The sequence below is a fragment of the Dunckerocampus dactyliophorus genome, chromosome 18 (assembly GCF_027744805.1).
Source record: "Dunckerocampus dactyliophorus isolate RoL2022-P2 chromosome 18, RoL_Ddac_1.1, whole genome shotgun sequence".
Classification (NCBI taxonomy): Eukaryota; Metazoa; Chordata; class Actinopteri; order Syngnathiformes; family Syngnathidae; genus Dunckerocampus; species Dunckerocampus dactyliophorus.
In genome coordinates this window covers 1,849,744-1,863,204 of record NC_072836.1, presented here as the reverse complement: position 1 = coordinate 1,863,204, position 13,461 = coordinate 1,849,744, and the positions used below count along the sequence as shown (strand labels likewise).

Here is a 13,461-nt window from a genome sequence, read left to right as displayed (position 1 = left end):
TGCTTCTACACGTAGCTAGAATGCTAACGGATAGCCGTGTCTGAGAATGTGCTTAGCTTTGCCGCTAGCTGTTGACGTTTGGAGCCTTTACTGTTTTTGTGTAGTGAGTCATGGCGTGCACAGTGAATCACTACACAAACCAGCAGTGACATGTTGATTGGCCCATTTCAGCGCGCACACACACGTGTAGCTTATCTGCTGAAGGTCATGACAGGAACAACTTTGATTTCACTCGTTTGTCTCAAATGAAATACTTCCATAAGTACACAACAGAGCAGGAAGAGGCGTGTAGTGTGTCACGTAGTTTGTGTGTTCAGATGATGTTGAGCTCCTTTTTTCAAGAGACCAACATTTCCAGCCACCAGCAGGTGGTCAGTGCACGTGGTCACGCTGACCTTGTTTTGATGTCAGTGGTTGTCACGGAGACATACAGCAACACTGGACAAACAGGAAGTGGTTTGTGTCCAATGTCATCTTGTTGTCCTCACAGATGTACATGCCCACAAACACTTGACAGACTCTGCGCAACTTCTGGAAGCCATCGCCATGAGGATTTAAAAATGTTTAATAGTAGAAACATCTAAGAGATACTGACATCACAGCATTACTCATCTTCATCTCCCTCAGGAAGTGGAGGAGCAGCCACTTGGAGGCGGGGCTACATTCACTTTGGCGCCAAAGGTCCGACCCGGGGAGTTCTGAGGTGTGAGGGTCCGAGCAGATGCAGGCCTGGAAGCTGGACGCACACACACAGAAAGTGATGTTTTATAGTTGCTAATCTAGATAGATGTTGCTCGCTAGCAATGCTAGCCATGATGAGCACAAAAGCAATGTACTTATTAATTTGCTGTTTGGATGGAAGTGGTCACCTTTGCTGAGCACCTCATGTGCTGCCATTGTCTTTGTCGCCTCTGACTGCCGCACACACACACACACACACACACACACACACACAATAAGCATGTTTCTATCTGTTGCACTGGAGGCCTTGTTACCTGCACTGTGGCGCCCCCTGCTGCGTGGCTGTGGTGTCTCCACACACTGAAGCGTCTTTGGGAGCCAGAGGTCACTGTGTGACCCCCCCCACAGCTGCGGGACACCTTGGGGTACCTGAAGGCACAAAGGTAACACACTTCATCTGCAACAAAGATGTCATATGTCCCCAGTTTTTTTTTTTTTTACTGGTAATAGTATTATTTCAAAAGGTATTTGTCTATGTGCTCTAGTTCTAGAAAGGAGAAATTCACCTGAAGTCTGCGACGTCTGTCAATGTCCTGCTGGGCGACACTCCTACACTTGTACTGGATACACACACAAACACACTGTGATGACTGACAGCATGTGAGTGTGCACGTGATGTGTGTTGCAGAGGACTCACGGTGCTTGAAGGTGTGTGATGATGGGCGGGTCACAGGAGAGACACAACAGCTGTCTGCACACACACACCCATGTACGTTTCAACATGGGAGTGATTGGAATCACGAGTGGCGTGTGACAAGAGTGACGGGTGTGACACTTGCTGGAAGTGAAAGTGTGACTGGAGTGATTTCCTTACTTCCTGACAGCAGCGGCGTGGCGGTGCTGGGAATGTTCCGGAAGCGACATTCTCTCCTGGATGTCATTCCACTGGTCTTGGATCAGCTTGTCGAGCTGACACTGAGGTCACATGATAACAGCATATCATACCGAGCCTGGTGAGGTGAGGGCTCGTGTGTCAGCGTGCGCTTACGACTTTGGCGTGAAGCGAGTGTTTGTCGGCCTTCGTGTCCTGCAGCTGGTCTTGGCTCCTCAGGAGTTGCTATGGTAACATCACAGCTACTTGTTACGTGGCAGGATGTGTGCATGTGCTCATAGCGCATGTCGGTACCTACCAGGATGTGAAGGTGTTTGTGTTTGTTGTCGTCATGGAGACGCCCCACAGCTTTCTGCAGATCCTCACAGTCTCTCTGAAGCTGCAAAATGGATGCCTGCAGGCCGCGCACGTGCTGCATGTGCACACACAACGCTCAGTGATGTCATCACTGCTGTAGTGATGTCATCACCCCCCCACCCACCTGCATGTCCTGCTGCTGCCGCTCAAACAGAAGACTCAACTTCCTGCCCACGCTTATCTTGCCGCAGGAGGGGTCAGGGGCCAAAGGCGGCATCATGTGATCCAAGGCTCCTCGCAGGTCGTCCAGCTGAGGTCAAAGGTGACGTGAGGTTAAAAAGGCGAGGAGGGTTGGTGAGGCAGCTCACCTGGTACCGGTGGTCGGTCAGAGAGCGGATGGCGTCCTGCTGGCTCCTCAGGCGCTCGTCCAGATGTCTGCAGACGTCTCGCTGGTCTGCACCAAGTTAGCGTAACATTAGCCCGGAGACCCCTAGGACTCGTCGTTCAGAGACGGCGCCACGTCACCCGTGTTGGCGATGAGCTCTCTGACGAGCGCCAGCTGAGCCTCGTCCACCTTCCCCGCCTCCAGTGCCGCCACGCGATCTTCCAGCCGCACGCCGACGTCCCTCAGACCGTCCAACATCTCACAGGTGCGGCCCTGCACAGAAGAGACACAAGCGTCCTCGTCCTTCTTGTTTGTCCTGCAGGAGGTGCTACTACCATGACTATGATACGTGTCCACCATGGCTGCACAGTAAAATAAAACAATCTAGATTTATATAAACATCTCTCACTTTGAAAAACCTTTTTTTTATTTCTATAATGTAAAACTTAAATCACTCCCCCCATCCTCCAGTGATGTCTTTCATCAGCTTGCTGGTGGAGCAATCGCATGAATTCACTGACTTCTTTTAATTATGATAACTCACCTGAAGCTCCTCCCCCTTCCGTTTCACCTGCTCCATCTGCTGCTGGACATCCTGAATGAGCGTCATGGCCTAAAGTACGTGACAAACACACGTAAAATGAACCAACCCTAAGCAGTAACACGTCACACCGTGTGAGGGCGCGAAAGTAGTCACGCATTCATTTCCTGTCTGATATTTGAATTTGTTGACGTTTCCTTCACGCGTCAGCGAACATTCACGTGGTGTTACCTTTGACCACCAGAGGGCGCTTGCGTGACGGTGCTGATCCAAAAAAGGTTATTGTCCTGCCAAATCCAATCAGAACCTTTCTTCTTTGGACACTTTGACACACATGTTTAACATGCTGACAACTCTCACCGTGACCACACCGTCCTCGCAGGCCCGGATCCGGCTCACAACGTCCAGGTGAGCCCGCTGCACGGTGCTGGACTCACCGATCCCCAAGTGGGTCAGAATCGCGTGCAGCAGCCGGTGCAGCGCGCCAAAGTCGACCACGCCCGCGCGAGGGGTCCCGAGAGACAAATCCAACAGCTCACTAAAGGTGACGTCGCCCTCCGACATAGTCAACTAAGTTTGTGTGATGCGCCGCGTCCAGCGTTGCTAAGCAACGGGAGGTGCGTTCATAGGACGTAGGAAGCTGCATTTGTAGCACAGAAAAGTGTAGTATTAGATGTGTTTCCTTCATCTTTATTCATTGGCTGACAAACGTTTCCCTTCTTGGCATCAACAACATACAGAAGTGACACAATCAAACATAGAAAATAATTCCGAGCAGCTAAGATTCCCTTCTTCCTGTGCACAAATATTGCCATCATGCCTCCGTGTGACATACTCCACGTGACCCAGTGGACTTCCTGTTTCTAGACACGCCCCCTGCGCCATCAGATGCTGTCGTAGTCCGAGTCGTGCCAGTTGGACTGGGCCAGCCGCTCGGCCGTGAAGAAGGTGAGCGTGCCCAGGAAACCCACCACAACCAGGATGAGCAGCTGCCAGTGCAGCAATAGGAAGTTGCTGTAGAAGAAGGCCAGCGCCGCCAGGATGGACTGAGGAGACAAGATGAGCGGAGGAGCTGATGGTCACACTAACTGTGAGAACTTCGTCACACCTGGATGAACTTGAAGATGGCGAAGGCGGGAGCGCTGTTGTCCCTGAAGGTGAAGCCGATGATGCTGAGGAGCTGCGTGTTGAAGCAGCTGTCGCCAACGCCCAACAGGAAGCTGCACAGCAATGCCACGCCCACACTGCCACACACGGTTAGGAATCAAATGCTAAGAGACCACTTTATTAGGAACCAGTGCTTCCTGCATGTTCATGTGTCCTTAATGAAGTGGCTACAGTGTGTCTGGAGTCGCCCTCACCTGGGCTCCATGAAGGCCCGCAGGTCCGTCCCTGCCTCAGGCGCCAGAGGAGCATCATTGGCGATGTTGAGGAAGATGAGGTAGAAGGCCACGTAGTGAGTGATGAGGCCCAGCAGCACCACCGGGTTCCTCCCAAACTGGTTGCACTTGTCCAGCATCCCGAACACGCCCCCTCCTGGCAGGTGGGAGACCTGGCTGGGTCAGAGTTCATCATAAGGATGACGGCTGCGCTGCGAGCTCACCTAAGATCTCCCCCAGGCCGATGCAGATGCCCGAGATTCCGATCAGGCTCTTTGCGTCCTGGCCAAAGCGCGTCATAGCGCCGATGCACGTGCCGTACACGCCGCTGTAGAAGGTGAGCTCCAAACCTGTCAGGACGAACAACCAATCAGCACGCCACCTTGCCCAAAGGAGGGAGGAGCCACGCACCTGTGTAGGCGATGGACAGGCTGAGCAGGAGCATCTCCTTGGTGGCCAACAGCTTGCATGCCTGCACTGAAACCACAAGACATCAACACCAGCACAGGGGCGGGGCCTCTGAGGGTGTGGCATGTACATGCATGTGAAAGGGTGTGGTGTGGTGATTTATAGGTGGGTGTGGCTTTTATTTTATTCATGCATTAATTAGCAATTAACTCAGACTTGTTTTGTATAATGTATAATTAATATATATACTTCCTCACAAAAGTGAGTACACCCCTCACACTTGTGCAAATACTTGATATAATTTCATGGGACAACGCTGAAGGAAGGCCCACATGTAAAGTAGTCAGTGTACAGCTTGGATAACAGCATAAATGCAATGAAAACCATTCTGTCTTTCACATCCTCTGAGAGCTCTTTGCCATGAGGTGCCACGTTGAACTTCCTGTGAGCGGTAGGAGAGTGTGTAAGCGCGAGACCACCTAATTTAACACAACTGCTTCCCAGTCACACCTTGTAACACTAACCAGTCCCATGAGGAAAAATATGCTAATTGGGCCCAATTTGGACATTTTCACGAGGGGTGTACTCACTTTTGTTGCCAGAGGTTGACACATGCCTGGTTGTGTGTTGACAGTACATGTGTGCCATTATCCAAGCTGTACACTGACTACTTTACATGTGTCATTTCTTCAGTGTTGTCCCATGAAAAGATATCATCAGACATTTGCAGAAATGTGAGGGTATACTCACTTTTACGACATACTGTATGTTATGTGTGCACACTTAGGGGACACCATGGACGTACCGAAAGCATCCACAGCTTGCGAGCAGAGGTCCGAGCCTGGCGACCTGCAAAGAAGAAGTGGAAAGTAGCAGAGCCCCCCATCTCCCCTGACCTTCCATGGTTGCCATGGTGACATGCTCCATTATGCAGGAGACACATTATCACCATCATCATCACAGTCATGACTCAGGACCTGAGCGTGCTGTCGCTGGACTCCACCTGCAGCACCTCTGACGCTTCGCCGGGACCGCCCTCGGCATCCGCGTCGGGCTTCCGGATCAGAAAGAAGAGGAAGCAGCCCACCAGGCTGATGACCGTCAGAGAGATGAACACCGTCTGGCGGTCCTTGTCTGCACGCACGACACCAGTCTCACACACACACGCACATGCACATGCACACACGTGCACCACAAGCTGCCCCTACCTGAAATGTGCACGTGTCCATGCCAGGCTAAGAAGATGTAGAGGTTTCCAAACAGCAAGCTGCACAAACACACACACACACACACACTTAGTCAGTTGTGGTCATGTCATGAGGTCATGGGTTAGTGTGACACACACACGCACGCACACACACACCTGAACTGCAGCAGAGCCCAAAAAATGCCGCTGTTCCTTCCGATGGTTTGGTCCGTAGAGTTGATGGTGAGCACGTTGCCCTGCGCCGTCCACAACACTGCCAAGACACGCAAAGGTCAAACGTCGCCTTGGGGGGCACCAAGATGGCCGCCATACCTGCCGCTGCCATGCCCACCAGCACAGAAGCCGTGTAGAAGCTCCACGTGTACGGGTACACAAACATGGCGATATAGCCACTGCCGAGGACGACAAGGGGCAGAACGCTTGTTAGCTGGGGTGGGCGGTCGCAGGGCTGGTGCGGGCTCACCTGTACAGAAGACCGCTGAAGAACATGGCGAGCTGCGGTCCCACGATGGCGACCACGGAGGGCGCCAACAGGTTGGACGCAGAGAAAACGCCGTAGATGATGGCCATGCTGCGGGGTGGCGTCAACATTTTACAGGCGAGCCGACACAGCGGCCAGCCATGTTGGGTGGGCGGGGCTTACCTGGTGTATCCGCTGGCGTGAAAGGAGGTGCTGTTGAAGCTCTTGATGACGGTTTGCTGGAGAATGAAGACGAGTCTGCGTTATCGACTGCCCGAGTTCAGAAGCCCGCAGGCGCCGCCTACCTCGATGTTGCCACACGTCTGGAAGGCGGTGAACATCAACATGAAGCCCACGCCGAGAATGATGATGTTCATCAGCTTCTTCCCCTCCGGATTCATTCTGAACCACGCTCACGACTTCCTGGACGGGAACAACAGCGATGGCCTGGAGGGAAGCTACCGGAACATCTGAGAAGGTCTGAAGAAGAAATACACAGCTCAGTACTCATGACAGTGTGTGTGTGTGTAAAGTTTAGTGGAAGAATTTTCAATTTCATGACGTCATTACCGAACACCCTTTGAAGTTTTACATTTCTTACATTTTCTTTAAAACGTCAAGGCGATTAAGCATTTCAAACAAAAGTTAAAGTTAACACAGCCTTTTTTAAGTATTCATTTATGGCACCGTCAGGTAAGTTCAAACAGTAACTTGCCGAGCAGGCGACGGTTCGGCGGCCCGGTCGAGCTTCTTGTTTGTCAGTGTGGGACGCGGCTAGCTGCTAGCACTTGATCGTCTATCGTCTCCCTGTGGATCCAAAATCCAACATGACGAAACCAGCCGGATTCTCCAACGGTGTTCCCTCGCAGCGAACCTTTCCAAACCGACAGACACAGTCATGTGAGCACAGCTCATAGACAAAGATAGACGCCGCATCGAACGCCGAGCGTACGTCTACCTCGCCGCCATATTGGATGGGTCAAGGCTGGCAGTAAATGAATATAAGTAAGTATACTTACTTTCATAAAGCGCCTTTCTACAAAGAAATTAAGTTAATTCATCTCGTTTATGCATTCACACACGCACTGATATACTTGAGTAACAGTTAGGCATAAAAAACAATGTGATTTTTTTTGTTTTTGTACAATGTGATTGTGATTGCTTTTAGTGCCTAACTGTTTCCCAATTTTATTGGTGCGTTTGTCAGTGTATAAACGAGAGGAATTAACTTATTTTTTTTGTTTCTTGTATTCACTTGTATTCATTTACAGCGCAGCCCTCACACATCTAATATGGCGGCGACGTTGACGTATCGAAGCAGTGGACAAAGCCACCCGATCCGACGTCTATCGATGTCTTTGCGTCAGCTGACCTGAACGCTGCTAGCTGCAAGCTGCATGTAGAATGAATGCTGGAAGTCAACGACGGCCATGGCGCTCGAGCTCATCCACTTGAAATGTAGATTTGTTTTTTGACCATGCCCTCCTGCTGCCTGTATATTTTTAACTGTCACACGACTGAGGTGGTATTCTGCGAAGCGAGTTTAGTGGGTTAGCAAGCTGTGTTGAGTGGAAAGCCGGAATTGCGTGTTTAGCGAAGGTAGCTCTCGTTTAAAGAAACTGTATCACCATGGTAACTGAGGCAAACGTTTAAAATCAGCTATGAAAGTTTTACTGTTGAACTAATTCAGACATGTCGTCACCATTTGTTGAGAACCTATGAGGTTCCCGAGGGGACATGGGAAAAAAATGAAAAAAAAGAACATTCCCTGATATTGTCCATCCATCAGCGAGATAGATTTTAAAACGAATACGCTAGATATGCTACGTCACCGCAGTCCTTGCACGAGTACTCCTGCCAACACCGTCATCTAGTGGTCACAACGACATACAAGAAGACATACTTCAAATATTTCAATAAATGAGTTACTATTTGGGATGTCTGATATTGGCTTTTTTGCCAATATCCGATATGCCGATAATGTCCAACTGTCAATTTCCAATCCCGATATCAACCGATACCGATATGTGTAACATCACATCTCCTGTCGTGGAAGGATGGGACTGTACAGGACTGGACTTAATACCTTATGCTTACCTTATGTATTAGTATTTATTATGTATTATTGCTCCTCTGTGAATCGGAGAGACGGCTGCTGCTGACTCATCTGTTGTTAAATCTGGTAAATGGGGGAGAGGGACAACTGATTTAATAATATAATCTAAACATTTACCTGCGCTGATTAAATGTTAAAAAGGAGTGAGATATGAAGGCTAACGCAACATGCTATCTGATTTCACTCTGGACATTAAGCTAACAGGTTCATTTCTATGACACACAGACTGGAAAAAAATCACTTAAAATCACAACCAGATAGCAAAATTTGTTTACCTATTTCCTGGAATTGCCCCTTGGAATTGTCCTCACTTTTCCTCCCCCCTTTTACGGCGCCCCTGCATCCATCCATTCGTCCATCCATTTTCTGTAGCGCCTGTCCTCACTGGGGTGGTGGGGATGAAGTGTTGAGTCTCAGGATTCTATGGACGTGACACATGTTTGGGATTGTGATGCTATCACACTCAGCGACACAAACGCAACAGCTTTTGGTTCCACTTGGAAACTCGTCTGACTGCATTTTCCTTTCAACCACAAACAAAAGATTTATCTTTGTACATTTTTCTATTTGCCGCTGATGGAAAGACGTCATTCTATGGGACACATGATTAGGTACACCAGTTAAGTATGGTGAAGGTCAAAGTTCAGCGTGATGATTGATGTCATGCTTGTTGCTAGGGGACATGTTGGAGTGTGGAGTGTGTGTGTGTGAGTGTGTACAGTCACACACTGAAGAGAGCATAACTTGTTTTCTGGAGGTCAGAGGTCAGAAACGAATGTGTCTGTGTGGGGCGGGGCTAGACAAAGGGCAGCGTGTTGGACGGCCAATGGTCACTTCTATTTTCTAAGGCAGAACTACGAGTTTGTAGAACCTGGTTCAGAACCAGACTTCAGTGTGGTCTGATGGTGCGGTGGATTTGGAGAAGGTCCGATGTGAACTGGCCTCTCCAAAGACCTCAATGGTCAGTAGAACGTGGCAGAACCTCTGGGATGTTTTGTCCTCATGAATGGAGCAGAACCTCAGAGCAGCAGAAACATCATGAAGAAGTGAGACGCATACTAGCTGTACCTTGTGTGACAGGTTCTACTGAGTGACAGGTTCTATTGTGAGGCGTGTTTGCGAGGTGTGTTTCTGCACCTGCCGAGTGACGACTGTGGGCGTGTTCGGACCTCAGAGTGGCGCTACAAGAGCAGCACAACTGAGTGCAGGAGCACTCTGGACTTCCTCATCAAGCTCAACATGGACTTGTGCCGCTGCGCCTTCTTGCTCTTGGTTCTGCTGGTTCCGGGTGAGTTGTGCTTGATGAAAAAACAAAACATGTTTGACTAACATCAACGCTGCAACGCCATTGGTTCATTCACTCACCCCTTCATCTCGCACACGCGCACACACACACTATCTCACACAATACAATAGAAACTTCCTCAAATACAATACAATAGAAATAGTCTCAAATTAAATAGAAGAGAAATACTGTAAAATAAAATCAAGTAAAAACATTTTAAAAAATAAAATACAACAGAAGAGAAACAGTGTCAAATAAAATAGAATACATATAGCGTAGAATAGAATAAAATAGAAATAGTGTAAATTAAAATAGAATAGATAGATACGTTATTAATCTCCAAGATAAGTTCATGTTTCTAGCAGCAGTCCAAAAAAAAATCATAAAGTCATAATAAACAATCAAAGCAAGGCAGGCAAGATAAGAAAAGAAAAAGTAGTGAATAGTGCAGAAGACTAGTATAAAATAGAATAAAAATGGTGTCAAATAAAAAGAAATACAATAAAAATAGAGTGAATGGAATACAATACAAAAAGCATCAAATAAAATAGAATAAAAATCATGTAGAATAGAATACAGAGTGTAACTAAAGTCTGGACACATAAAAACCAAAAGCATATGTATCATAGGATGACACTTATACAAATGTTATTTGATCATAAAAAGAAGAGAATGTAAATGTGAACAATGTTGCTAAAAGAGGATTGTGGTGTTTTGGTTTTGCTTTGAAACATGACCTTTGTGAGGATGAGCGCCATAGAAGGATGGATGGACAAACATGATCTGATGTTCTCTTGGGTACATGTGTCCCAAAAGGAAGCAGGAAGTTGTCACTTTGTTTTCTTGGATGTCTTCAAAGAAATGATTATCAAATGATGATGATGATGATGATGATGACATACCAGCGCAACCTGTTTGTCATCTTTTATCATAAATAATCACTGAGTCACGGGTCAGGCTGCAACTTCCTGCTTCATCAAATGTTGACATTTCTCATCAGCCAGAAGCTACGCCCACCATGACCACGCCTCATTTCTTACCTTTTTTGTGTCCCGCAGGTGGCAGCGGGCAGCTGAATGGTGAGATGTGTTTATGAGTCACACACGCAGTGTTGAGCTGTCAACATGGAGTGAGGGTGCGGGCATGCTAACGTGGCTAACGTGTTCTGTATAGAATGTGGCGTTTCGGTGGTAAACTCACGCATTGTGGGCGGGCAGGACGCCACCCCGGGGGCGGCGCCCTGGCAAGTAAGTATACACAGAAACAACTTCCACACCTGTGGAGGGTCTCTGATCAACAACCTATGGGTGCTGAGTGCCGCCCACTGCTTCCCCAGGTGAAGGTCACGCCAATGACACAGCGACGTGTTGGCATCCACGTTGTAACGATATCCTCCTCCTTCTGTGTCCTCACAGCCCCATGATCACCAGCAACCTCCTGATCTATCTGGGCCGCCAGTCCCAGCTAGGCAACAACAACGACAACGAGGTGGAGCGTCAGGTGGCCGAGGTCATCCCCCACGAAGACTACAGTCCCGTAAACAACGACAATGACGTGGCCTTAGTGCGCCTCACAGAACCCGTCGACTTCACTGACTTCATCAGACCCATCTGCCTTGCCGCCCAGGACAGCGACATCCCCGTCGGAACTGACTTCATTGTCACTGGATGGGGAACCATCGCCTCCGGTGGTACGGCAACGCATCCAATACACAACATAACGCAACAACGTAACACAATCATAACATAATCATAACACAATAATAAGACAATCGGGATGGCTGATATTAGCATGAAAATGAGAAATGGGGTCATATTGGTATGATATTTTCTGCCAGTAAAGATATTGGTGTGGGAGTGAGACCTCATCAACCTGCTCAACAAGCTCAGTATGTCTGCAGTGTGGAGATACTTCCCAGTTTGTCCTTTTTATTGTAAAGATATGATTTCTTATGAGTGAAAAAACTGCAAGATTTTGCAGCAGACTACAGTCTAACCTTGGAGATGATGTTGATGCTAAAAAGTGAAAGTGAAAACTAGAGAATGCTTTTTAAATGGACGCTTTTGTCTGTCAGTCCCGCTTCCTTTCCCTCAGACTCTGCAGGAAGTGTCGGTCCCGGTGGTGTCCAACGCCGACTGCAACGAAGCGTACGGCATCATCACCAGCAACATGATCTGTGCCGGACTCATGGAGGGCGGGAGAGACTCGTGTCAGGTGACTTTTCACTTTGATTACACATGCATGTATTTAGATTTAAGTGTACTTTGTACACACCTGGAGGTAATAAGCACTGGAACAAATTAGGATTTGACCAACTGTACCTGTTGGTTTGTCCTAATCAAACATGATGACATTACTACCACCACATGACTACTACCAGGAGAACCAGGAGAGTATAGAGAGGGAGGAGCCACCTGCTGTGGCCCAGCAAAGTGCACTATATTTGGACACATGCTCCGAGCAGCCGGAGTGCCGCCACGGAGGGCTCTGGCCAACCTTTCACAGTTTTCAAACGCCGCAGAGCTGGCGTTTCAGGCGGCTGATAAGGTTTTTTGTGTGTATTTTTTTTTTTCCTCATTGTGGAGCATTTGGTACAACTTTGGTACTAACTATTTGCTCACTTGTACATCCATCCATCCATCCATCCATTTTCTATACCGCTTCTCCTCTTAAGGGGCCCGGGCTCACTTGTACAGTACGGGTAATCTGGCCTCATTAGAGCGATTTTTTTTTTTTTTTTTTTTTTAATTCTCTGTCATCAGAGCTATTTTAATGTTATCTGATTTATTGGTGTGATGTCATAATTTCCTCATATCGGCCTGATGATCATCATGCACCCCTAATTTTGATCGTAAGAAATAGAGAAACTCCTTGTTGGTACCCCCGCAGGCAGCAAGCTGCTATTACAGGAAGTGGACTTTATTTCATTGAAATGTTGCTGACTGCACGCAGGGCGACTCGGGTGGGCCGATGGTGAGCCAGAGTGACACGGACTCCAACGAAACTAGGCATGTCCAAGCCGGCATCGTGAGTTTTGGAGAAGGATGCGCTCTGGCCGAGAGGCCGGGGGTCTACGCCCGAGTGTCTCAGTACCAGACGTGGATCAGCGATCGTGTGACCGGCCCACAGCCGGGTTTCATCACCTTCCGGGCCAGCACCACCACATCCCCACCCACATCTGGCGTGTTCCTCCTGGCTCCTCTGATGCTGTTTCTTCTGCCGCCCGTCCTCACCGTCCTCGTGCTGTCGTGATGATGGGGGGGGGGCTGCTAGCGTCCACCATGACGTATTCCAACCAGTCCCAGCAAGGTTGCGCTGTTACTTACAGTAGTAGGAAGCTGCTACCACAAACCTCCAATCCACTAATTCCACACCTAATGTTTCCATCTTCCATCCAATCGTGATCAGTCCAGTGTTGGTGAATCATCCTTTAAAGCTGAGTTTACTTTTTGAGCTTGTTGGCTTTTTCTTGCTTTTCTGTGCCAAACGTTTGCACTGACGTTGTACTTAGGAGACCACAAAGACAAAGTTTCCTTTCTTTTTGCACGTTTGTCCAACACGTTACCTGTGAAGTCAGCACTTTGAATTGAAGCATGTGATGTTTGCACTGATGTATGCTCATTCAATGTCTTTCAAAAGAACTTTTGTATGACTGGAGATTTCTCATGAAATAAAAGTCTTTAATCAGGAACTCCTTTTATATCCTTCTGATGTGCACAAACAAAGTTTTCATTCCAAAGAACAAACTGGGAGGTTTTGGAGCAGGAGGAGTTGGAAGACACAGCAGCTGTCCTTGGTTCCATCAAGACC

At 48.3% G+C, this 13,461-nt stretch overlaps 3 protein-coding genes across 6 annotated transcripts; 1 reads left to right on the top strand and 2 right to left on the bottom strand.

The window, feature by feature from the left end:
- Positions 1-606: 606 nt before the first annotated feature.
- On the bottom strand, positions 607-2,360 carry LOC129171247 (uncharacterized). Of its 3 annotated transcripts, XM_054759709.1 has the most exons (10): positions 2,239-2,360; positions 2,055-2,180; positions 1,872-1,985; positions 1,730-1,798; positions 1,556-1,656; positions 1,379-1,432; positions 1,248-1,301; positions 996-1,110; positions 870-915; positions 607-736 (listed from the first exon to the last, which is right to left on the bottom strand). In XM_054759709.1, exons 2-10 carry the CDS (start codon positions 2,148-2,150, stop codon positions 624-626), a joined length of 762 nt encoding a protein of 253 aa, XP_054615684.1. In that variant the 5' UTR covers positions 2,151-2,180; positions 2,239-2,360; the 3' UTR covers positions 607-623. The 3 variants fall into 3 exon arrangements, with proteins under 3 accessions (XP_054615684.1, XP_054615683.1, XP_054615685.1); XM_054759708.1 differs by having other exon boundaries at positions 870-1,110; XM_054759710.1 differs by lacking the exon at positions 870-915 and having other exon boundaries at positions 610-736.
- A 1,110-nt stretch (positions 2,361-3,470) lies between these two features.
- On the bottom strand, positions 3,471-8,832 carry mfsd11 (major facilitator superfamily domain containing 11). The gene is made up of 16 exons (XM_054759704.1): positions 8,642-8,832; positions 8,348-8,429; positions 6,966-7,124; positions 6,556-6,730; positions 6,434-6,489; positions 6,254-6,361; positions 6,103-6,182; positions 5,947-6,043; positions 5,792-5,850; positions 5,561-5,717; positions 5,389-5,432; positions 4,587-4,652; positions 4,400-4,525; positions 4,158-4,332; positions 3,905-4,040; positions 3,471-3,842 (listed from the first exon to the last, which is right to left on the bottom strand). Exons 4-16 carry the CDS (start codon positions 6,649-6,651, stop codon positions 3,681-3,683), a joined length of 1,362 nt encoding a protein of 453 aa, XP_054615679.1. The 5' UTR covers positions 6,652-6,730; positions 6,966-7,124; positions 8,348-8,429; positions 8,642-8,832; the 3' UTR covers positions 3,471-3,680.
- On the top strand, positions 6,678-13,342 carry LOC129171246 (trypsin-3-like). Of its 2 annotated transcripts, none has more exons than XM_054759706.1 (7): positions 6,678-6,728; positions 9,447-9,654; positions 10,710-10,730; positions 10,825-10,987; positions 11,067-11,341; positions 11,726-11,865; positions 12,604-13,342. In XM_054759706.1, exons 1-7 carry the CDS (start codon positions 6,693-6,695, stop codon positions 12,901-12,903), a joined length of 1,143 nt encoding a protein of 380 aa, XP_054615681.1. In that variant the 5' UTR covers positions 6,678-6,692; the 3' UTR covers positions 12,904-13,342. The 2 variants fall into 2 exon arrangements, with proteins under 2 accessions (XP_054615681.1, XP_054615682.1); XM_054759707.1 differs by lacking the exon at positions 6,678-6,728 and adding an exon at positions 9,310-9,327.
- Positions 13,343-13,461: the final 119 nt, after the last annotated feature.